The sequence below is a fragment of the Lonchura striata genome, chromosome 1 (assembly GCF_046129695.1).
Source record: "Lonchura striata isolate bLonStr1 chromosome 1, bLonStr1.mat, whole genome shotgun sequence".
Lineage (NCBI taxonomy): Eukaryota > Metazoa > Chordata > Aves > Passeriformes > Estrildidae > Lonchura > Lonchura striata.
In genome coordinates, this window is record NC_134603.1 from 109,588,821 (window position 1) to 109,614,461 (window position 25,641).

Below are 25,641 nucleotides of genomic sequence, written 5' to 3' on the forward strand. Positions count from 1 at the left end.
TGAGAGTCTCATCCCTCCCCTTTCTGACACAGAAAGATGGGAAAGGAACCTCCCTTCCTTCTACCCATGCACACAAACACACTTATTTTCATTTTTCGAGGTTGGAAGCCATGTGGGAATGAACCTTGAAAATATATAGGGTGATACATCGGAACACACAGCTCTGCCTTTGATTCACTTAGTGCTAACTTTTCCTCAATCTGTTTCCTTTAAAGCAGCTATTCAGTGGAAGAGCTGTAGTGGAGGAGATGATTCATCCCTCAGAAGGCTAGCTGTTGGAGATGATAAAGGGGACAAAGAGAGAAAAGAGAAACGGCTTACCCACTGACCAGACACTGCAGCCAGTGCCTGTGTCCCAGGTGGGATCTGCTCATTCAGTCACCATTTGCATAGATTCAGAAAATCCTAAAAATGTTCCCATACTGGTTTCTTCTCTCTCTTTCTTACCATCAAGAAAAACAGTATTTAAATGACCAGCACTATATTATTACTTTAAAAAAACCTGCAAAACCCCATCACTGTAGCATGCCACAAGTGTTTTATCTTTCAGGGTACTGAGGCTGTTCCAAAAACTGAAGTACAAATACTGTATAAAAAATCTAAGGAAAATCTGGGAGGTTTTTTAAGGTTACTTATTGCATATACTTGGAAGCACTTATTTACATTCAGTTGCACAATATCCTCATTTACTTGCTGCGTGTATGCATGTTTTGCTTAGCAATGGAGAGAGTAAAATATTTTCAAAGTGAAGAAATGTCACTGTGAAACCAGAACCATTGATGGTTCTGGCAGGTGTTGGCCTTAAAGGAGCTCATGAGTATTTTTTCTACCAAATGTTATTAAACTTTGCACTCCCCTGCATGACTTCTGACAGCCTGGACTTGAGGAGGCACAGAGCCTTTTCAAGTTGAGGCTTCCCACTGCATTTCTATAGGTTTGTTAACCTGGGTTCACCAATGGTGGTTTTAATTTTAATCATGCAAAATTGTCTCATTCAGTTAGAGAGATTCTCTGCCAGAAAAATGAGTTTATAATTAAGTACCATTTGGAATTAGCCTCTGTGCCTTCTCCCAATGAATGTAAAGAAAATTTTTAATAGTACATTGACATGTACTATTTGTTGTCAGGGTTTCACAAGTGCCTTTTTCTTGGAAAGTTGCTTTAAACGAGGGGCAAAACTGTCTCATTTACTGCCCCCACTCTCTTTACTAGGTGGGAACTAATTAAGTTGCAGTAAACCTCACAGGTGGCTGATGCCTGTATGGATTAGAACTGTTTTTAAATCATGTCCTTCTTCAGAAATGAACTTGATTGAATTCAGTTATTCTCTTCCAGAATACATGATGCTTATTTGGGTTTTCCCCCCAGTTCCATAATTTTCCTCAATTATCAATTAGAAATATAGCATTCAGACTCTTCCCTCCTCCATTAATTTTTAATATGAAGATTTGATTGTGGCTTCAGAACTGTGTGTAGCATTGATCTTTCATGCTTTAGTCTTTCTGTCATGTAAGGGGAGGAATGGAAATGAGTTGGTGTCTGTATTTGCATTGGGATCTTTTTGTGGGCTTTTTAGCAATGCAGTCTGGGGAAGAAATGAATGGTAGATGCTGACTGTCTGTTATCTTTTTCTTCACTCTTCTGGCTGATTATTCTAGAAGATATTAATAACAGGACTGCACAGGGTCTGTATAGGTGAACCAGGATGCTGGCTAGTCTATCCTGTCTTCTCTTTGATTGTCCCAGAAATAGATATTTCATAAGAGGGTGTTATTTCTTGTGTTCACTGAAAGCCTGCATGCTTTAATTTTTGTCCATTATGTATAATTCTTAGCTGTTGGGGTTTTTTTACAGCAGAAATTATTTTAGGTAAGCCAGTGCTCATTTTAGGTTACCTGGATACTTTGTGAATTTAGTTACACTGTTCCTGCTCTAGGAGAAGCAGCTTCCATGAGAGGCACAAGATGGATATTTGGGGACAACATCTATTTTGGCTTATCCCATTCACATCCACTCGTGTGTCTTAACACAAGTTGTACTAAAAGCAGATTTCTCTAAGCTTGGGGGTGAACTTCCTCAGCCTTGGAGGCAAACAAGGCTTTCCAATAGAAAGGAGTAGTTTATAATTAAAATTGGCCATACAGTCTCTTTCTCCAGGTTTGCTTTTACCTATGAAATCATTAAACACGGATTAAATTAACAGATGTGAATCTTTACATTAGCAAAAATAAATGGGTGGGGGTGAGGGAGGAGGAGAGCTGTGTTTTCTTTTGAAAGCACAAATATCACAAGGTGAGCAAAATTTACAGGAGCATTTTCATATGACAATTTCATGTTAATAGAAATGCAGCCATGGATAAGCCATGGGCTGCTCTACATTTATGTTCTCTTTAAAGTTTAGATTTACTCAGCAAGTTTATAGTTTAAAAGTCTGTTTCAGGTTGTCCCTTCTCTTCTGCCAGTGTCATTTGAATTGTGGTTGTTTTTTTGTCTTCTTCATAGAAGTCATTGTACTTCACTGCATATTAAAAGGTCACCAGTAAAGTTTGTTTTTTTTTAAAAAAGGAGCTTTTAAACCTAAATCCGGTTTCAGACCTAAATATGGACCTTTGAGGATTGTTAATTGATTCAGTGCGGTGTTTCTTAAACTATGGGGAAAAAATGAAGTTCAAAAGGGATTGTGAAATGCTTAATTAGAGAAAAGAAAGTTGCACATCACTTTTGCCATGTGTGTAGACTAAGAATAGATACAGTTTCTGCAAGTACTGTCACTAGTAATAGCAGTATATTGAGACAATCCTGGCGTCACAAGTCTAAATGTGTGCAATATTAGTGAGCACCAGCCTTGTTCAAGCAGTGATCAAGAAAGGGATATTGATGTCTCATTGTCTCACCATACTGTGAAGTGTCACTCTCTGTGCTGCATTCTGGCTCCAGACTCTTGACTTGAGGCATTTAATTCTTAAGGGAAGGAAGGAAGAGAGAGGCTCTTGCCTCCTTCCCACAAACCTGCAAATTTATATGAACTCTCACCCAGAAAGTGTAATGGTACTGCAGTATCTGGAGCTAGTGAAGATTTTTTTTGTATGAATATTGCTAAGATTTTCAATGTTATTGCACATCCTGAGTTTATAGTAAAGGGAAATGTCAATGCCTTTAACAGCTGACAAGATAGCAGTTTCCTGAAGATAGAGGACTATGAAGCAGCTCATGGGGAGAGGATAAGAAAAAAAAAAAACTAACCCACTGAGTTATAAAAACGTTCCCTGCCTGGATTTGCAGCTGGAAAGAGCAGATACTCTGTCAGATGGGAGAAGGAGCCAGTGCTCGGGGCTGACCACTGCAGCTGTATCTCACCCATTCTGAGGGAGGATGTCAGTTGCTGCTGATGGAAGACTTGCCCAAAGATGGATGAACCAAAAGGTGGCTACCTTTTCAAAAAGAATTGAAAAATAGTTTGCTATCTTAAGACAATTTTTTAAAGGTAGAGCTTCCTTAAAATCATCGTTTAGGTGGCAAACAGATGCTTTTGGAATTTTATTGCTCCTTGTTGTACCTGTCATATTTCAGCTTCACAAAATTGAATATGAAGCTGTTCATGAGGCAGGTGCTGACCGACATATAAACATAGTGAAAATGTTATTAATAGAGATGGTAGAGAAATCTCATCTGTTATTTTTATGTGATTTTTTTCCATTTCCTTTGTTGAACTAATGAAAGGTCTCAGATTTTTACTTTTATTTATTTTGTAAAAACTGTTCAGCAGCAAGAATATCCTTGGAAACAATACTGCAAATTTTTTAGTGCACTGGATATAATTCAATGCACTGACACACTTGTATACATAGACAATGCTTTGTTAACATAATGAACCAACTGTTAAATGCAATGGAGTTTGAAAAATATGATTCCTTTTCTTACAGAACTGTGGCATTAAAGTAGTCATCATTAGAGCTTCAGTTCTTTGATGTGGTGGCAGCCAGCCAGCAGGGATAAAACAGGCAATGTTATTGTCACATGCTACATTTTATTAGTCTGGCTTGTCCAAAGCCACATTCCCACTGGTTGGCTGGATTCTTTCAAAGCTGCAAACTTACGTCCTGTGGTGTGTGTGGCTGGCACCTCATCACTGAAAAATACATAAAAACTTGTTGCTTGCTGCTTCTGTTTATTACAGAGGCAGCAGCAAGACCTAGTAGATGGAAGAGGTAATAGCTGTGCAGGAGGTTTAGACATTGTAAAAGAAAGGGAGGGGGAGAATAAATAGAAATGTTTTGTGAATTGCAGTCTAATGGATGCTATTTATGCTTTCTACTTGGTGCTATCTTCTAGGTTAAGAACCATAAGTTCAATGCAGTAGACAGGGTTCTGTTGCTTGGCTGGTTGTTTTTCTTTTTATTAAATAGAAGTGCAAGTAGAGCCAGGATACACTTGAGGTCTACAAAAGGTGTTCCTGATCTCCAGCATAAAGGATGTTCAGAAAATAATATTTTAAGAAAGAGATAAAACCCTTTTGTTTTATTCTCTCCTCGATTTTTGTGGGTTTGTGGGATTTTTTCTTTGGTGGGTTTGGTTTGCCTTTTTTAATGTCTGATTTTACTAGCTCCAGAATTCTTGCCAGAACCTCGCTGTCAGTCTGATTTTTGCTGCCTGCAGCTGATGGCATTTTCAAGATGAAGGCTTAAATATGACTTTAAGGTTGTAGCATCCATAAAATTTTTAAACTATCAGCAGGAGTCCCATCTCTTAAGTTAATTCTGCTCTTAAAGGGAAATGTGTAACGATGAGATTTCTGAAGTTATGGACTGGTGAATTAATTCACATTCTGGCCAGTTGGAGTATCCAGGCACACTTTATGACTCAATTATATTCTAGTTATAGACATATAGACTGTAATACAAAAGTGAGTAATACCAAAAATCACACAGTTTAAATTTTTTTTGCCTTCATGGAAAAATTTCTGCCCTTGTAGGCCAGAAATGTGTCAGTCATGAGCTGAGGGTTTCAGGTTTCTTCACTCTGTCTTGAAAGGCATGCTCTCTAATAGGTTGTGTGAAGAACCCCATTTTAAAACCCTGCTTTGTATTTAAAAGTGTATTTTGGATGTATTTTAAATATATGTGGCAAGAATTTTGCATGCAAACATGGTGAAATCCACAACTATGGGTCCCTAGGTGTTTTTTAACTTTTCGGTACACTTGATTGGGAGTCTTTAGTGTTCCTACTTACGCTTGAAAAAACAGGGAATGTTATGACTTGTTAGGACACTAGATATGGAGTAAGAAGTATCTGCAAAATTCTGTTAATGGTTTTCTTTTCTGGATTGAGATTCTTTTGTTAACAACATTATATTTTGCCGCTTCCTTGTTGTACAGTCCTAAACATGTGATCTGTGAGTCAATGGTTATATCAGGTGAAATGCAGACTTAGGAGTGAGGATATCTTTGGAGGTGGGAAGGGAGTAACTGAGGAAGCTGCCACTCAGAGTGAAGGGAGAGAGGACAGGACTACCTGGATTTCCCTAAGTCTTATGTGCTCTGTGGAACTCGTAGTGCTAGATTTATACAGAGTGTTGCCACTAACATGCCAAAACTACCACCTTAAGAGCTATGAACTGAGCTGATAAAAGCTCTCTCCCATCAGCAGCAGCCACACTTGTTGAGGGTTTTGCCTGTCAGCTCTGAGGTGTTTCCAGCCCTGGGCTGTGCTGCTGCACTGGCACAACTGTGTGGTGTTGGCCTGGCCTTGGCTGCTGGGTTTTATGGTCTCTTCTCCTGTAGCACTGTGGAGTCCTGTTCTTCAGGCATTCATTCTCTGGGGTGCTCCCCTTGGTTAGAGAAATCCTCCCTTTCATCTTTTACAGATGCCTGATAATAAGTTAACAAGTCTGGTCTCACCAGTATTCCATTGTAGTCAATGGTGTTGATTCCCAGAGTGGTTCAGAGCAGGTTGAGGAGGCTGAAGTCCAAAGCACTTCAGCATCTCCCCCTTTCAAAAGACCTTGTCTCTACACCACAGGAAACCAGTGTTGAATTAGCGAGTCATGGATCCAGGAGTCCTTGAATCTGGTGTTTGCCACCAGTCCATGTGGACCCTGGTGCATGATAGTAACAGATAATGCCTCCACTGATTGTGAGGAGAGGTGTTTTTCTGTTTTTTTAATAGCCATAAAAACTACTTTAGCACTGAAAGATTTATTAGTGTCATGATAGCATTAATTATAAGACAGAATGTTGTATTTACTGACTAGAAGTTCTGTTTTTTGACAGATGCACAGGTCAGCAACTGAGGTTTTTTCCTTAATGCTGTTTTGCACTAACAGATGTGCTGCATCTGCTATTTTTTTCTGTGATAGGCTTAAAGACAGCAAAGTTAAGGGTTTTCTTGTTACTTCTGCAGTTAAAAGGTGTCAAACAGGGAGAGGAATATCCCAATCATTGTTCCAAAAAAAACCCCCAAAAAACCACAACAAGAAGAACCTAAAAAATCAACCTAAGCAAAAAGAAAAAGCAATGAATCTCTGTCAGTCATGTGGAAAGGAAAGGTATTCAGATTTGGCCTGTAAGAAACCTGTCTACAATTTTCTGGTATTGCACAAGGTATATCAGAACTGCACATGTAACACAAGTTTCCACCTGGATTTAGGCTTCTGTCCTCTTCACAGTTCACACACACAAACACACACATACACTTGCTGTTTGATTTGGAAGTGCTTTAAACCCAAATTGGAGTACTACTGATGGTTTGAACAGGACCTAGGGCATGGTCAGCATTGATATATTGGACATTCTTTGCTTGCTTTTGCTCATCCTATGATTTCTCTGGAACAAGTGGTCTGGATTAGACCAATTTACACTCTTGCATGCCTGTGCTTAGTTATTCCTGGTGACTGGTTCCCTGTGAGTTCTCCACAGGAGTAGGCACAAAAGGATGAAACTGCTGAGGAAATTGGAGTGGGAAACCTCAGTCTGTGTTCTGCAAGTTACTTTGGAAGTGCTACCAAGTACTGCACAAGTAGCAAGGGCAAGTACTCAAAAAGACTGAGTTGGGGATCTGTATGCATTCCCAGCGCACAAAACCTGAAGACGTGGCTGAGACGTGCAGGTGAGCTCAGAATAGGTGACCTGCTTGGTGGATGTCATTAGGGCTATGAATCTTGGACATCTGTGCTAACCAGTAAAGCAGATAGAGCTTTGCCGGGTGTGTAAATTCACATTGACTATAGTGCTTTCTGTGCTCTTTGTCATTGTCAGGATACTCCCCTTGTGTGCAGATCAGTAAGTCATGAGGCTATAATGCCCCAGTGTCACTTAACTTCAGCTGTCAATTTAATATCTACTCTAGGAAAATACTTTTTTTCTAACCAATGTGTTCAGTGCAGATACTGTGATAAGTTAGCTAAGGGTGTTATCTCCTGTAGGGAGCACAAAACTTACTTTGATCACTGTTTTTTTGTACAATAAAGCAACAGCCTGATCTTCTTAGAGCTTTAAATGAGCATCTCAGCCTGTGTAAAAGCTCACTTAATTTTTACAAGTCTAGGAGGAGACATAGAGACAAAAAAAAAAAAAAAAAAAAGCACTAGCACAGAATACTCATTTCTATGAAGAAAAAACTTCAAAATATTTCTGGACTGATTGTAAGAAATTCTTTGAAGTACATTGACTAATAAGGTAAATTTGACTTTTTGGAACTGTAAATGCAGCAAAGGTAAGTAAATTTCCATAAATGGAATTTTATTAAGATTAAGGCAACAAAAACTTCCAATCTGTGCTCTTTGATATTTGGCAGATATTTAAAGCCGGGGCAAAAAAAAAAAAAAAAGAGACTTTGAATGGCCTGCCAAGTAGAATTACTCTGCAGAGAATGGAAATAGACTTTTATCTCATTTTCCATGGTTAGAAAAAATGAAAAAAATATAATAGCTCGCTTTTCTTTGTTTTCTAGTAGTGCTGTGGTCCTATACATGCAGTAGACAGTCATGTGCTGACACGGGTACCCAAACATATTTCCATGTCTCGCAGACTGCAGCAGGATTCTGGGGGTGGCTGTACGCCAGCTGGGAAGTGCAGCGGGAGCTGGGCACTCACCCACCTGCCTGTCACTCCCAGAGCAAGGCAGGGTTCTGCTGGCAAGGGGGCCTGGCTGTGCAGGCAGCGTGGCCGGGCTGCTGCTGCTGCCAGCTCAGTGTGCTGCCTGCTGGTGTCCCTGCAGCAGCCTCCTGCCAGCCAGCCTCTGCCCCAGAGAGTGCAAGAGGCAGCCATGGCAGCCCTCTGCTTGCAGGGACACCCCTCTGGTGAACAAGGAGCTGGTGGCAATTTCTCTCCCAGCTAGGGAAGGGAAAATAATTTTTTCTGGAGACTTACATGTAGGGGGAGCAGCCCAAGGGATTATTAGGAGCAGCAGCTTATTAGTATTGCTAGTACTTATTAATATTGCTGTGGTGGTATTTATTTTACATTTATCAATTTGTAAAGTGATATTAAATTGTTAATTGCAAACTCTGTGTCCCAGAAGAGTTCCTTTTTTTTTTTTTTTCATCTTGTTGCCACTTTCAACATGAGTTGTGCTTAGTCACATCAGTGCTGTAGCAGTAGTGCTGCAGGAGGACCAAGCTGTACCATGAGAGGCTTGCTGTATAAATAATTTTTATTATTGAGGATCCATTTCCTTTTTATTTTAGCTGTACTTTATAGATCCAAGTTTTAGTTTCAGATTTTGTTATATAATAATGCAAAGGTGGTATAGAATAGGCAGAGGGAGTAGGAGGTAGGTGAATGGGATTGACAAAGGACATAAAAGTTAATGGTGTAGAAAACTTAGAAGTACCAAAATAATGATTTGAAAAGTAATTTAATCCAGCCTTTACAGTTATTGCTAGTTTATTGTTGTATTATTCACATATTATTGCTGGTTTAGATTGTTAAATTGGTTTTTGTCATAGTTTCTAATGGGAAACTATAGATTCTATGGGAAGTAATGGGAAGAAAAAGCAGCTACTCTTTTTGTCCTCCATTATATTGAATCTGCTGGCTGGTTTCTGTTTACTTTGTAAAAGGAATTAATAACCCTGATGAAATTTTGTCAAAATATGGAAATATCAGAACAGGACCTACAGTAGCATCCCAACAGGTGAAGGGGATGCAGCATACAGAGCTGTGCACTCTACTTGGCAGCAGTGTGCCTACAGGCTGTGGCACGTGTGCTCAAAGGCAAACCGAAGTTATTCAGCTCCAGACAAAGTTGTGCTCCTCCTCCTGTCTTCTGTCCCTCCACAAAAAATGTGGTGTTGTGGGTTTTTTTTTTTTTTTTTTTTTTTTTTTTTTTTTTTTTTTTGTGTGGTTGTTGTTTCTTAAAACGTAGAGGAAAGAAAGCAGTTGGATGCCAGGATTGCAGAAGCTGAAAAACCCCTCAGAGAGGAGGATAGCAGGTCAAAGCAGTTGTACATAAGTGACACAGTTCCACAGACTGAGGAACTGATCAATCCAAAAAACTGGGAGAAGCCCCACTTTTTCTATCTGATGTGATCTGCCTGTTCTGCTTCACAGCCTGGCTGCAGCTACATAAAAAACTGAGCCAGTGCAGCAGAGACGCTGCTGTGGAGAAAGAACCTGTTCCTGCTGCAGAATGGAGCAGTTTCCCTCTTCTGCCTTTTCTCCCATGTGCTGGTGTTTGCTACTCATTTAGCCACATAGCCAGGCAGATGAGGAAATTGGTCCTGGGGAAAACTATTTCCCCCCCTTCCCCCCTTTCTCCAGCTTTTAGTTTGATTAACTTCCCTGGTGTGTATCATCTTGGGTGGTCATGTGAAAACAGAAATGGCAGTGAAAGAAGGAAGGAAACCAAGGACTGAGATAATATGGTAAGCAGGAACAGAATCCTTTCAGCAGGTGCTTTCATTCCTGTCTGATTATAATGGTCTTGTGTTATGTTTCTGCCTGTTTATTAACTGGCATAGTTGACTGGTCTGTTGAAATAATAAATCCTTCTCTGATCCTCACCTGGACAAGGAGTCCTGTCTCTGACTTTTTGTCTATGCAGTGGTGAATCACAGAAAACAAATTCAAGGGAATTTTTTTTTTTTTTCCTTCACATAACATGCCGTGATACTGAGTTAATTTTTCCACTAATCATTTTCTATTAAAGGTAAAAAGCTTATTTTGACAATAGCATTGAATCAGTTGGGTGGGTTTATGGTGAGATTTCTGTATTTGTTTTGTTTCCTTTTTAGTAAACTGTTCACTAATTCAATGAACTGTCATTAGTGGAAGTAACTAGAGAGGGGGATCCTATGATGTTTAGGTGATTTGGGAAGTTTTTGTGAAGCAACAGATGTGACATTGTGTGGTCACCCAGTACTGGGGAAAAAAGGCTCAGTAGTCACTCAGCTGGTGAAATTTGGCATGTTTCTTTCTGCCATGCAATTTCATCTATGGTTTGGGACATAAAAAGGCATTTGGTCTTAGCCAGAAGTCTTCTAAAAACACTTGTGTGTGCACCCTGTGTTTATAACAATGTTCAAAGCATTGCAACATCTACAGGCCAGACTGTTTTCTTCTTTTCTATTTTGGGACCCAAAGCAGGAGAGCTGTTTTGAGTCAGTCCAAATGCTCCTCTGCTCACAGATGTAGAGAAAAAAGCAGAACTGAGACATCTGGGATTCTAACACCTTCCAGGTGGTGTTTTATCAGAGGGGAACCTGCACGTATGCTCTTAAGAGAGAGGATTACTGTAATCATATGGCCATCTCTGAAAGGAACAAAAGAAGGTTTAACATTTTTGAAGGTTTTCTGGTTTCAGATGTAATTCCTGGAAAATGCTTGTGTTGATACCTAAATCTTCTGCTTCTGTTGGGTAATGAGATACAATGTACACAAAAGACACTTGATTTCTCAGTAAAAACGGAGTTTATGTTATACAGGCTAAGGTTGGCAAAAATAATGGATAATGTCATAATGCATATGTCTAGAATTGCTATCTTTATACCTTTAGAATACCAAAAGAGCAGAAAATGTTGGGGTCCATTCACACTTGACATTAAATAAATGATGAAATGCTACTAGCTTTGTTCTTTGCATTTACTGGCTTTAGAATCATATTCTTGCAGCTCTAGAGTTATTCTAGTTTGGTGATTTTGCTTTTTCTTTCTTTTTTCATTTACCAGAAAAAGCCACTGTCCTCGATAATAAAAGAAGTCTGTGATGGGTAAGTTCTGCTATATAGTACATACTAGATACAGTGCTTTTTGGAGTATTAAACCACCCTATGAGATTATTTTTTCCAAAGAAAATCTAGATATCCTTATGACTAGTCATTAGTTTCTTAAATATTTTTGTGCTAGCTTCAAATTTTTGAATTTGCAGTGCATTTTGGATCAGTTGCTTGCAAGATGAGGCTCCTAACAAGGCAGATCCATCATGTGGGTGACTCTCATTTTGACTGCTTCCTTCCTTTCTGCACAGAGGTGCATTTTACCGACTCACTTTGGCTTGTGGTCCCTGCTGTTTGTTAAGGGACTAAAGCACTGCCTCTGCATCTGAATTTTGAGCACTGAGTCCAGTGGGTGCTGTAAGCTGGTTCAGTCGATGTGACTGTTAATATGAAACTGAAATGTTAATTGCAAATTCTATATTGTAGACTAATGATTGGCTAAGACAAATACCTAGATTTAAGTTTAATGGATTAATTAAAAAAGCTGTTCTAAGCAAGTGCTACCATGCAGGAGAAACTAGCTATATTCATCAAATTGCTGCTTTGCTGAAAAGGTTATATTTTATGCCTAATGAAATATATCAACTTAATACTATATTCATTGTATATTGTATAAACTAGCATAAATTTCTGGTACTTCACACTTTTTTTGGGGTAAATTTTAGTGACTTTAGTGTGATCTTGCTTACTGCAAAAAAAGATCACTAGGACATATTTGTACTGAAGTTTTCCCTTTGTAAGCATGCTTTTAACTTAAACTTTAGAACTCATCATTGAAAGCTATGGAAAACTATGAGAAGTATGAGAAATACATGGGAATGACAGATGCTTATTAGGTCATACTAAAATTATGTAAAGGGTACTTTTTGAATTTTTAAGATTTCATTTTGTGATTAATTTATTTTCATATTTCTAAGGTGGTCTCTTGCAAATCATGACCAATTTGCACTGCAGCATGCTGATAGTTCTAATTTCTACATCACCGAGAAGGTGGGTAAATCGTTCAATGCAATTCTTGCATAGCCAATAAAAATACTTGCCACAATCACTTATTTTAAATTAAAATATATTAAAATACACTTTTCACAATGCAGTGCCACTGAGAGGGTAGGTACTGGGAGACCTGATTCAATGACTTTTTAACTGATTTCTTCCGTTAGGAAAAGCAAATAAAAGTCCAAATGTGCAAAGTTCTTAATGTCAGTCGAGTTTGAGACTTGAGCACTGAGCCCTTCAACTTTGGTATTCTTGTGTGTTTAGTATTCTGCAAACAAGTGGTGTACAGGAAACTGAAATATTTAAAACATGAAGTGCTCTTTGAAGTGTGAGGAGACCTTCAGTGCGTGTCAGTTTCCTTTTTGGCTGAGCAGGTAGAAATAAGTACCAGTGACTGGATAATATTTGCTTCTCTCTTGCCTGCTGTCTTGTCCTTACCCAGTTCTGTAAGTTCTGTTGGCTTACTTTTTTTTTGTCCCCATATAGCATGGCAATAGGTGATTCATCAAGTGATGCAATGATTTCAGCACAGAGTAATAAAAAGGCTATAGCTGTAATAAAAATGGAATGTCTAGTATAAATATATGGGACATGCTCATGTGAACAGGACCAAGTAGAACATTCATTCCTAGCATTACTGGTAAAATTGCTGAAATTACAAAAAAAAGGAGATTATTTGGAAGAGGGCATGTGTAGTACTGCAGAGATACAATTTCTAAGCAATGGCACAAGGACACTGTTTAAAACCTGCTGAAGTCCACATGCAAATTCCCTCATCTTGGTGGATTCTGAGCTAAAAAGACTTGAGCTTAACTGCATGGGTATAGATGCCTCTCTCTCACCTTGTTATCAGTTTAGTTTGGCTTGGTCTTAAGTGGAGGCATGTCTTGGTTCTAGTTTGTGTTTTACAGTTCTTTAGGGTTTGCTAGTAAGATTGAGACATGAACTAAGTTTTTTCTTGCTGTAATTCATACCCGCACCCAAGAAATAAAGGAAACTTAGGCACAGTTAAGCATTTGGGAAGACTAAATTTAACAAGACAGCAAGAACAGTTGCTCATAAGATAATGCTGGTTTTATTTTGGTTATTTTTTTTTTCCTGTTTCATTTTATTTTTGTTCATTTTGCTTGTTTTTTAACAGACCAGTTTCAGTTTTTCATTTAACTGCATGCTACCCTGGACACCTTCACAATATATCCCTTTTTTTTTTGGATCTTCTACTTTTTTTGCTTGTGTGTTGTTGAGGGTTTTTTTTCCCCTCTCCTTTCAAGTTTCAATTGACAGACACTTCAAAGGCCACTACAAGGGAACCTGTTGAAGTAATTACTGACTTCAGTGTTTTGCCTCCACCAAATTAAATGTGAGATTGTTCTGCTAATTGCCCTCAATGTTGACACAATGTTTACCAATAAAGCAGACACAATTGAATTTGCCTGTTGGCATTTAAACTCTGCGCAGTGAGTATTTCCAGGAAGTGGGGATTGAGTGAATACTTCAGCTTTTTCAAGGTCTTTGTCCTGATGCAATTGGAGGGATATTTCAGACTTTATCTCCACCTTGGTGGATAGGATTCTGCAGCTTTGGAGTAAACTTTTCTGTTCCACATAAAAGAAAGCCTGATGGGTTTTGGCTGCCTTTAACTTGCAGTAAGCATGGAAAATTATGGTCTTCTAGGACATTTTGGATTGTACTGCAGGGAGGACTTTGAGTTTGTTTATTCCCTGCTGGAAATATGCAGAGTGTCTGACTCTGAGTCACATAAATAAGAGAGAAGAGCTCTAAATGCCACTAGAATTACTCAGATTTCTGTGACTTTCATTAGATATTGTTCACTGTTTATAGCTGGTTGTTGGATAGTGGCTGTGAAGAGAGGCTTATATAGGCCATCACCCCTTCCACATACTTTCCCTCATTTGTATTCAGTTGTTGCAGTCTGAATTAAAACATGAAAATTACCAGGCATGAACTAAAACACATGCACTTCAAGGAAGCTACAACACTTAATTGTTAAAATCCACATTGCTTTAATCTGACTTTTACTAATGGACATGAGCAGAGTTTTTTTTGTGACAATGACAGCTGCTCATAGGAAATATTTTTCACAGCTCTTAAAGGTGAATTGTATGTCTGTATGTATGCAGATAACATTATCTATAGGTCATGTTTCTGCAAAGACTGCCTTCCAGATAGAAATACCTCTTTAAAATATCACTGTGTTTAAAGTTACCAGAAAGAAAAGCAATTAGTGAATTCTTGTATACAGTAGCAAGAAGCTTTGAAGTGAAAATGTCCCAAATGTTACATGGCTTACAACTGTAGTTCTGTTTTTGGTGGCAAACAGCCCATCTGTGTTTTGGCTGTCATATACAGAACTCTTTATCTTTTGTAGCTGGACCTATATCTCCCAATTATACCATGCATAAATAAAAACAACACCCCAGCAGTTCTGTCTCCTAATTTATTTATGTTTTGGCGTATTATTTGGAAAAATGCCTCAACAGATATAGCAATAACTCATTCAGGCAGTGTAAGTGAGGTCTTCTAACAAATTTTGATTCAGCCAGGGTTCCTACTAGAGATAGGGTTTATCACAGCAGATCCAGTTTTGGCTGCTGTGTCTGGGGTCATGGTATGGCTATATCTGTGCCCCTGAAACTGCAGTGAAAATTATTAATTATGTCTTTTAGCCTTTTTTTCTAAAAATTAGAGAAATAAGAAGGTATGTAGACAAGAAAACCAAGCATTCATAGTGCCTGAGCCAAAATCTGTCTGATGTTCTAATGTCAAAGTGTTTGATTTTTAATTAATTTTTAATGTTAATAGTTGTGTTTTTTTAAAGGCTTTGATTATCATGAAGGAGCACTTCTCTGGTAGGTCAAATGTCAAAAAGCCTGTCTTCTGAGTCAGGATCTCACCATACTAGATACTACAAAATAAGAATAAGTAAGTCACGTTTGCTTCAATCTATTCAGGCTGTACCTGAATTAGATACTTGTGTACATCCGGTGCAATGATTCAGGAGCACTGTAGCCTGGGGGAGCTCAGGTTTAGAAAAGAAAATGCTATATGAAGAGTAGAAAATGGATGTATAATTTTGTGTGCTATGTGTGTTCCCTGGCTGAAAGCCGCAGCTGAGATAATTGTTAGCTGTGCTCCTCTGCTGGCAGCAGGAGCAGTGCAGGGACAGACATCTGAGTGGCTGATGCTGCACCTTGGTGGGTATGGCTGGTCCCTCGTCACTGCTCACCTTTGGCCTTACAGACCATGGCCAGCTGCAGATCCATTTGTAGATCCTGTGTTTGCCTGGGGAAGGATGGTGTTCAAGCTGGTTTCACTGCTGGAGGCAGAATGTGGTCACTCTTAACCTTCCACCTGAGCAAATCTCAGAAATTAAGAGTTGGCTGCTGGTGCTGAGGGGTTTGTGAGCCAGCACTGAGCATGCAGAGGTGGCAAGGGTGACATTTTTTTTGTTATCTTTTAAATACAAGGATGTTCGTTCCATTCATCCGTGTATTCAATGCAACCCATTTTTATTGTCACAATTTTGTTGTGTTTGTTCTTTTTTACATCTGATGAATCAGAAGACTTCTCATGGGGTTTTTTTGCCTTCTTTCCTCTCCTACATTTCTCCGTCATTCTTATTGCTTGAAGTGGAAGGGAGCAGACACTGGGTTTATTCTATTAGTTTTGGGAGACTTTTAATTCTATTTTGCAAGAAGAGCTGCCCCACCTTCCTTTTGTTGTAATTATTCAACTCCATGCTGTGTTTGAAGATGGGACATCTTTCTAACCCCCATCTTCTCAGTGCTGAGAACCTGAGCGAAGTCTCTGGTGTTTGTTCTTTTTCAAAGGTGATTTTGCTCATGACCTATTTTTTGCTGAACACAACCTGTAATTGTATATTCATGTGAAATTCCTCCATGGCATTATAAGCTCCCTGTGTGGGAGTGTATGCAAATAACAGGACAAGAAATGAGCCATTTGTACAGTTGGGGCTTTTTGAGGTTTTTATGTTTTGCATATTCGTCTGTTTTTACTGATTAATTGAATTTCAGTGGATTGTCAGAAAACATTCTTTATAATGAAGGTTTCTGATTCACTGAAGGACCTGGTTCTTCTTAAGCAGCTGAGAATGAAAAGGAGCATGAAGAATGGGAACTGGAGAAGTGTATTAAGAGAGCTGTTTCATTTTCCATTTTGCATCACTCTTGATAATACTTTTATTAATAGTGCTACATAAATGGTAAATTGTAGATTTCACTTGGCTCAAACCATGCTCAGCTTTCTCTTTTTTCTGCCACTTATAAGACGTGGTATTTCCCACATAGTCACAAGTTTCTTACTGTTTCGGGGCATCTGCGCAGCCCTGCAGAAATTAAAGTAAGGGCAACATATGGCATCTGAGTGGTCATGCTCCTGCCTGCTTGATGGATGCTGGTAACACTGCCCTGTAGACTCCAGTAAAATCTTAGAGAACACTAGTATATTTTTCAAGTGAACAGAAGTAAAACATCAGTATATGTGTACTAAATCACTTCCAGTCCTCCTTCGCTCAGGCTGATTGCAAGAACAGTGGTAATGGTTATCCTTCTTTTAGTTCTCTTAGGACTCTTTTTGTAGAACTTTTGGTCTGTACTATATTTTCTAAAGAAAAGAATTATGTCCTGTTCACCTGTTACACTTCCTGGCCCCAGCACAAACGGCTTAATTCTTCTGCTTGCTTCCTATTAAAATATTTTTTATTACAATCTTCTGTTTAGTTCCTTAGCTCCATATCAAGGCTGATGAGATGGATCAAGTGTGGTGCTTTTTAAAAAAATATGTATAGATATTTTCCTGAATTAAGTTTGTAATGTTGCCTCACAATTAATCACTAGAGAGGAAAGGCTCTGAAAATGTTCAGCTTTTGGTTAGAGCAATTGAAGATGGGTATGGCATACCAGGGGCACAGTACAACTGTTTGGGTTCAGCTGATGGCAAACAGTTCTGTGTAGGATTTGGCCAACAGAAAAATACTCTTTAATTCATCTTTATACTTAAAGAACAACCTATTTGGATGGGTAGTTTACCAAAGTGCAGTGAACAGACATAACAGGTCAGCGCTGAAAGAGGATGGTTCTGATTTCTTCTTCCCTTCCCCAGAAGATCTTGCCACTTTTTTTTTTTTTTTTTTTTTGGATAATTTTTTAAGGTGGTGGCAAGGAGGGGATCATTTTGTGCTGTTTTAATTAATTAAATTTGCTTAGTAAAAAGGCTTCTTGATCTGATGCTGGGATGAAGTAGGACTCTTGAATCATGTCCAGGAATATCCTGTAGACAACAAAGAAGTAAAGATAGGAAGAAGAATGGAACTTTGCTTTTTTTAACAGCTATGAGCTGTCCCTCAGTTGTTTCTGGAACTGGCTTAGACTGACGTAGAACAAACAAGCTCCAGCTGTAGTCAAAAATGGAAAAAGGATGTTTTACCTGCAGTCCTTCTGTGAATGAGAGGAAGGGCACAGGAAGCATGTAGGATTGGGGTGTATGTCCTAGAGAAGCACAAACACCTGCAGGCTTTCCCTTAAACAAGTCTTGGTGTTGTAATTCCAAGTGTGGTGCTTAAAAATGAGCTGGCCCACTTTTCCTGCTTATAATGTACTGCTTATTCTTGTCTTCTACTCTGCACACCAGGCAAACCCCAAAATGATAAAATTTTTGTCTGGTTTAGTTCCCTTGTTGATTGATACAACTGCCTATGCCACATATAACAGTAGTAGAGATGAGCAAGATGTTGAAAAACGCTATGTAGCAAACTGGGCAACTGTGCTTTGATTTGGCAAAAGTGAGCCACACTGTGTGAGCCACAGTCTGAGCTTCAATATTCAGCTATTCTCTGAGCATCTACTTAAGGAGCCACTTCTGCTGTGCTGACTCTCAGTGGTGCTATGCCTGTGCTGAAGAGCTGACTTCAATTTAATAATCCTTAGTTGGGTTTGGTGTGTTTTTGTTCTGGGTTTTTTTTTTGTATCCATACCAGCCCTGTTCTGATTTCTCCACATCGTCTTACTAATAATAGCACGAGCATAGCTAAGTCAGTCATTTCCTGATGTTTATTTTTCAGGGTGCAGCTCTTCTGTTGGAACTTATCAGAGGATGGTAGAGCTGCTTGTCATGGGCCCACCCCTTCCCTGTTGCTGGTACAACTGTGCTGTGTGTCTGTGTGGTTGCTTGAATTGGGGAACTGATCCAGGTTAAAAATAACTTGTGTGTAACTTCTTTCAATGTGTCAGAAGGATGTCTGCCCAAAATGTAATACCACTGCTGCTCTGCAGAACAAGTGGTGCTTGGTAGTGATGTCCTTGTAGATCACTCCACTTGCAGATGAGTAAATCATGCAAAGTTTGGTCTTTTTTCTTAGGATATGGTTTAAGTGGCAGTCAAATTGGTATTTCTGTGGTTTGCTGGAGAAATAGGTAGTTGAGCATTCTTTTTCTACTCTGCTGCTTCTTTCTCTTTGCTTCACTAACATCCTAGTGACTGCTGCTGGATGGTGAGTTTGTTCAAGTCACAGATCTGACAGAAGAAAACTCTGGACTCTGGAATACTTTTTATTTTCCTTCCTTTTTGTGAATGAAGGGGAGAGGAAGTGTTAACTTTTTAAGGTCAGGTGGCTGACTGTGCTGCTGTGTGGTGGTAAGTCCAATGTAAGGGAAGTGTCAGGGGCCCATGCACTGGAGGGATATGTGCAGAATTGTGTCTCCTGTAGGTTGTAGAATTTCACTGGCTAATGTACAGTCTGAAACTGTACCACTTGGTCTAACTTGGTTTATTTACCAGCTTCTGTAATCCTTGAATAGAGACAGATGAACAGCATGCAGAAAACATCCTCTTTTTAGAAACTTCAGACAAATGACTTATTTTTTAAGGAAAATGTTATAATCAAATTATAACATGAAAAACCAGAAGACATTGTCCCTTCTTTTCAATAACTTCCCAGAAAGGAGATTTTCTGGGAAGTTATTGAAAAGAAGGGACAATATCTCTGGGAACTAGAAGACATTGTCTAGAATTTTCTATAACTAGAATTTTCTGTAAACTAGATTAATTTCATCAGTATTTTTTCTAAAACAGTACAGTTCTGTCATGCCAAGTAATACACTGTTGGTAACTACCTGTATCACTTAGCTTACATCTTACTAAAGATTTTGGTGACTAAAAATAAGCTTAAGAAATTCCCTACCAAGTCAGCCAAATGAAATCCCATCTCATAGTCTGTCTACAGCTTTAACAGTAGCAAATGATGTTCAGGGTAGTGATCTGATGGTGACTTTCAGTCTCTTTATGCCTTCTCAGTATTCTCATTTGTTGTACTACAGACGTTGGAGGTTACACCTACACTTAGTCTATTTAATATCCTGCATAAAGGTAACGCCACTTTTTCATCTCTTCTTGAACCTGCTGGTACAGCCTGGTTCCATAATCTCTGACAGCAAGTTTGAAGAGTTTACTGCCTTCTGAATGAAGAGGTCTATCTGTTTTAAACTGACTTCCTACTGATGACATCAAGTGCCCCTAAGTTCTCATACTGCAAGGTTTCATAAAAACATTCTGATGATCCACTACATTCTTTCCTGTGTCCTTTGTCCCTCCAAACTGAGGAGGCAGCTGCTGAAGCCCATTGGACACTTGTCTTCCTCTCCATTTTCTCAGAAACTACTGTGCCCTTCCTAAGATGTGAAGACCAAAACTGCACTCAGTGCCCTGTATGTAGGTACATGGAGTTCTGTGTTGTGGCAAAGTGATTCTCTGTCTTGCTCCTGGTGCTACCTCTGATGACACCCAGTGTTTACTGGGTCCTGTAGCACACTGAATCCATGCTTTAAGGGAGAACTGCCAGCAAGAACTTGGCTTCTCTTTCCTGAGCTGTTAACTTAGTAATGAACTCTATAACTCTAATATTCTGTCATTTTGTCCTCATTTACAATTTGCACAAACTCATCCTTGTGGAAATGTAATGTAGTCATAAAGTGTATTTCACAGCTCTAATTTTCTGTTGTTATGTCCATTTGGAAGAAGGTGCAACAAAATAACAGCAGTATGGAACTAGGGATGAATTATTACTAAGGTAATAAACACAATAAGAATTTTAGATTTCTTTTTGGCTGTTATTGTCTAGGGTAGTTAGAGAAGTCTAAAGAAAGCTGTTTGGTCAGGGTTAAAGAATAGGCTGAGTGAGCTATAACCATGGGAACCAATGCTTCTAGGTCTTCCTCAAATATGTTTAGAAAACATTCCATTCCAACCAGTTAGAGTGAGTTGAATCTTGAGGCATTTTGCTGGTATAACAGATCATTAAAATGATAAGACAAATGTGTAGCAAAATAACATATTTTACCTGATAAATTTTCCAGTGTCACTGCAGCAAAGCTCTGAATAAACAGCTTCACTCTTTTGATAGGATTTTTTTTTTAAGTGAATTTGCTTACCTTCATCCCTCTGCATGATTTGGTAGACTCTGCTAATGCTTGAGGCCTGCTTTCTAGATGCAAGTCTCCTGCATGTGTTTTGGGCAAAGTAGTGGCACAGAAAAGCAGAGCTTTGAGAATCTGCAGAATCTGCTGGCAGATAGTCACAGAAACATAGAATTGTTTAGGTTGGAAAGACCTTCTAAGATAATAAAGTCCAATTATTAATGCAGCACTGCCAAGTCCACCACTAAACTGTGTCCCCAAGTGGCACATCTTTTAAATGCTTCCAGGGACAGTGACTCAACCACTTCCCTGGGCAGACTGTTCCAGTGCTTGGTAACCCTTTCTGTGAAGAATTTTTCCTGCTACTGAATCTAAAACACCCCTGGTGCAACCTAAGGGCATTTCCTCTTATCCTATTGATTGTTACTTAAAAGAGACTGACCTCCACCTTGCTGAGCTCTGGGGACCACCACTGGTGACCAGCTGCTAGATATAACCAGCTGGATATAACTCCACTTGTCACCAGCCTTTGGGATTGGCAATCAAGCCAGTTTTTTACCCAGCAATGCACCTGTCCAAGCCACGAGCAGCCAATTTCTCCAGGAGAATGCTGTGGGAGACAGTGTCAAAGGCCTTTCTAAAGCCCAGGTGAACAACATCCATAGCCTTTCCCTGATCCACTGAGCAGGTCACTTTTGCATGGGAGACCTGCTTGGTCAAGCAGGACTTGCCTTTCACAAACCTCTTCAGGCTGGGCGTGATCATCTGGTTGTCCTGTTTGTGCCTCATGATGCCACTCAAGGTGATCTGTTCTGTGACTTTCCCTGGCACTGAGGTCAGACTGATGAGCCTGCACCTCTCCAGATTAAGTTCTAGTTGAGCTTTGGCCCTTCTCATTTGCTCCCTGCATAACCTCACAGCACCCCAGTAGCCCTCCTGAGTGTGCTGCACCTTCTCCCAAAGCTTGTAATCTCTCTTCTTTTTCCTTAGTTCCAGCCAAAGGTTTGTGCTCAGCCAGGCTGGTGTTTCCCACTGCTTATCTTGCATTGGCCTGCTTCTGTGCTTTTAAGATTTCCTTCATGCAGGATGTCCAGCCTTCCTCAACTGCTTTGACCCTCAGGATTGCCTCCCAATGGCTTGTGGATTCTGTCAACCAGGCTCCTAAACAGGTGCAAATCTTCCCCCCAGAATTCCAGGATAGCAGTTCTGCTGAGCCCCCTCCTTACTTCTCTGAAAATGGAAAACTCTCCAACATACAGGGCTACCCCACTGCCTCTCCTTCCTTACTTCTGCCTTCTGAAACATTTATGGTCATTTAGGTTCACGTTGCTCCAGCTGGTGAAATTAGAAGGCAGAGAATCCTAAAACTGAATGCAAGATGAACTTTCCAGGTGTCTCCTGCTGTCTTATATTCTTTGTGTGTCTTCAGGAAAGTATTTAGTCTGATTGAAATCTCATATTGGAAATACTACCTACCCCATTAGAAAAAAATAATCTTGTGATATATCTTGCTAGATAAAATATTGAAGAGGGGGTTTTATTTGTCCTTGATATAACTGTTGTCTTTGTCCTGGATAACATTTATAACAGATCTTTTTTCCTATTGTGGAGTTTTTTAGGGACATTTTGGATAGTACTATTTCCTTCATTGCATAGTACTAGTTCCTTCATTGCTTGGGATAAAGTTTTTGTAATACAGGTTAACACCATGAGAAATATCTACCAACTTCACATACACTTGAGAAACAGGTCAGGAATATCTTGGAAAAGTTATTTTTTTGTTTTGCCCTGTTCTTGTCTTTTTTTTTTTTTTTTTTTTTTTTTAATTTGTCTACCATAGGTGGGGGTGAGTTCTGTCCTGAATAGCAGTGATGCCTTTAAGTATGACTGCCAAAGCTGAGCTGATGTAATGATGTTCTGTTATCTTGGGAAAGAAATCCACAGGATGCTATCCTTAATACTAAGAGGATTAACTGTGTGTAAATGTTGCAATTAAAATTAACTGGCATGCTGACTACTGCATCATGCAGTTAATGTAGGAAAGCCTCTTGGCTTAATTGTACTCTTACATGCTGTTTCCTGGTATGTGATTAAGCCAATATTTAGAATGAATAAACAAAACTATATTTTTTTAATTGGGTAACTTGCAGCTTTTCCAAATTTTGGCTAATTTGCTATGCTAGAGACTTTATGCTTTGAATATTTTCAGAGATAAGGCATAGGCAGTTTTCCTTAAGCCTTTTTCAAAACAAGGAGTTGAAGATGAGTTCTCTTTCTGTTGTGATACCATGACTGAATTTACAGTATAGGGCAGATATACACATCTTGCTCTGAGCCAGACATAATGAAAGGTCCGTGGGCTTGTGTGCTGTGGGCTCTGACAACCATTACACCTTTGGGTCTGAAAGCTTTGGTGTTTTAGATTCATCTTCATGATTAAACAGACTCCAAAGAAAATGTCCAGTGATGCTTTTAATTACTCTGTGTGTTCTTCTGTGTTACCTCTGTTCCTCCTCTTGTCTCTGGAGATCACCATTCTGGAGAGAATCTGCAGAATCTGCTGGCACACAGTCACAGAAACATAGATTATGTGCTATGCCCAGTACCTCTTGTTTGCAGTGGACTAAGAGTGTTTGCAGAGATGCTTATTGTGGCCCAGATGAAGTGACTTAACTTGTCACAAATAAACCACAAACTCATTTGTACATCTGATTTGATAGTTCATGTTAACTGCAGCAGGAAACATGAGAAACTAAGCCTAAATTTTTGCTGCTTAAAAAAATAATCCTCTCTGTGTGCTTTTATTTATGTTTAAGAGCAGTCTGCTTCTAAGCTCCAGTGTTTTTATAAATATGTCAGTGAACTTTAACTTCTGAGTGTGATTAGTACAGTTGAAGTTGTTGAAATCTTGTTGATTTTCTGGTCTTCATATTTGCTGCATGCCTTCCAAGTAAAACTGATGGAGCATTGTGTATGTGTACATGCAAAAGCTCTGGCCTAATGCAGCTGAAGTCCAGTAGCTTAGTCTAAGCTGCTGATGGATGTAGATACAGCCTATGCTAATTGTCTGTCCCAAAGCAATTACTTTTATTCAGCTCCACAAATCCTGGAGGTGGTAACAGTTTTAACAACCACAACTGTTTGTGAAGTGAGTTTGTTTCAGCACTGATTGAGATTAAACCACATAAATGCACTATGGCCACTTCACACAGATTCCTTAGACATGATGAAATGTGGCTGGGTCTGGTGCTGTTCCACTAAAAGTGGCGAATTCTGGCATTTTGTTAGTGTTGTGGGAAATTGCCCAGTATTTAGCTGCTCACCCTTCTTTGCCCCTCTTTTGAGTGTAGCCTGGCTGGCCTCCCTGAGGCTGTTCTGGCAGGAGGAGACTGCTGAGGGCTGAGAGAGTCACTGCATATGTAGGCAAAGATGCTGTAAGAAAGCTTTTCTCTTGTAGCCCCTGTGTTGTCTGGCACTTCATTTATTTCAGTTAGAGTGAAAAAGTCTTTGTGGGTGGAGAGTGATCTTTGAGGTAGCTAGAACCAATCTCACAGATGATTTGGATACCAAGAATGAGACAATGTACTGGAGTTTTATTTTGGGACTACTTGACCTGGTTTCAGGCAAGATTTGTCTGGTCTTTAGCATTTTGGATTTGAGATATATCAGAATGGGAACAAGAAGATGAAATAAATTTTGGAAAAACTGCCAGAGGAGAAAGACACCTTCATATATTTTCTTGGCTAAACACCAGTCTGCAGAAAGCCTGCAATGTGGTCTTCAGTACAAAATTAGCTCTTCTCTCTCAAACTGTTAGGGATTCCTCCAATTCCTCTGACAGATTAGGGTGTCGGCTCATGAACAAGCTACTGAACCATGACTGGCATTGTGACTGTGCATTGTGCTGCACACAGCCAGTGCCTGTCAACATGTTAATTGCTGTAGGTACTTTATTTTCCTGCCCTGTAGTGGATAGAAGGTAGTTGTTGAAAGAGGGCGAGCTTTGCACATGGGCTTTGACCACAAGGTTGTAAGGATGCTGTAAGCGTACACCATAGCTTATGCCATGGCTGTGTGAGCTTAACCAAAAGAAAATGTTAAATGCTCTCTCTTTCTGACAGCTGGGCATGGAGAAGGACTTATGGCATGTTTGAAGTTCGCTAGCAGTGATGGTTTTTTCACTTTGAGGGAGAATGCAAAGTTGTGGTGGCAGAGCTCAGTGGTAGGTTCCAGTGGTTTAAGTCAGCATGTTCTTGTTATAGAAAATAAAGAGCCAGTGGGATGAATTCTAAATCCTGCAGATGCTTAATGACAGGTTTCAGCAAACTTACAAACTCCTCAAGAATGTGCAATACCAGAGCCAGACACCATGGACAGCATATTTCAAAAAAATATTTAGAAGTTGCCAGTGGAAGCTAAATTTTGAAAAAACATGAAGTCATTCTTGAAAGAGTTCAGGTTGGTTAAGTGTCATTTGAATTAAGCCTATTGGTTGAAGCTAATGCCTCAGTGAGGAAAATAGATGATAGCTTATATCTGAAAGGGGGAAGCTTTTGCATGCAGACAAGGGAAAGCACTGTTACAGGTTTAGCATGACATTCTACTCAATCCATATTTCATCTTTTTATGTGAGTGAGTTTTAAGTTAAGCCTTTGGTTTTTTCTCTTTCAGAATCGTAATGAAATAAAAAATGGAGCCATCCTTCGATTAACAACATCTCCGGTGAGTCAGTGTTCTTTTCTTCTCTTCCTTCAAAGTGAAAATTCAATTAGTAAATAATTGTGAACTAATGTGTGTACTTTTAAGCTTTATCCAGAATGTATCACACAGTCCTTCAGGAGCAAAGGTTAGGAGTTATGGAGGCAGGAGTAATAACTCTGAGTGACATTTGGTGATACTGTTGGCAGAATTGGTTGGGTTTTTGTGTCTCACTTCCACTGGGAGCATTTTTCACATACAAGATATCCCTGCTTCCCTGCTGACA

The 25,641-nt window shown here is 39.4% G+C and overlaps 1 protein-coding gene across 5 annotated transcripts in view; it reads left to right on the forward strand.

Moving 5' to 3' along the window:
* Positions 1–25,641, forward strand: part of ELMO1 (engulfment and cell motility 1) — a 299,246-nt gene that overhangs the window by 50,094 nt on the left and 223,511 nt on the right. For 4 of the 5 annotated variants that reach the window (XM_021553298.3, XM_021553297.3, XM_031503907.2 and 1 more), the window contains 3 exons: positions 11,165–11,205; positions 12,129–12,201; positions 25,329–25,379. In XM_021553298.3, coding sequence (XP_021408973.1) covers positions 11,165–11,205; positions 12,129–12,201; positions 25,329–25,379 — 165 coding nt within the window. The remainder of the gene's footprint in view (positions 1–11,164; positions 11,206–12,128; positions 12,202–25,328; positions 25,380–25,641) is intronic. The other variant, XM_077786629.1, reaches the window with a different exon arrangement.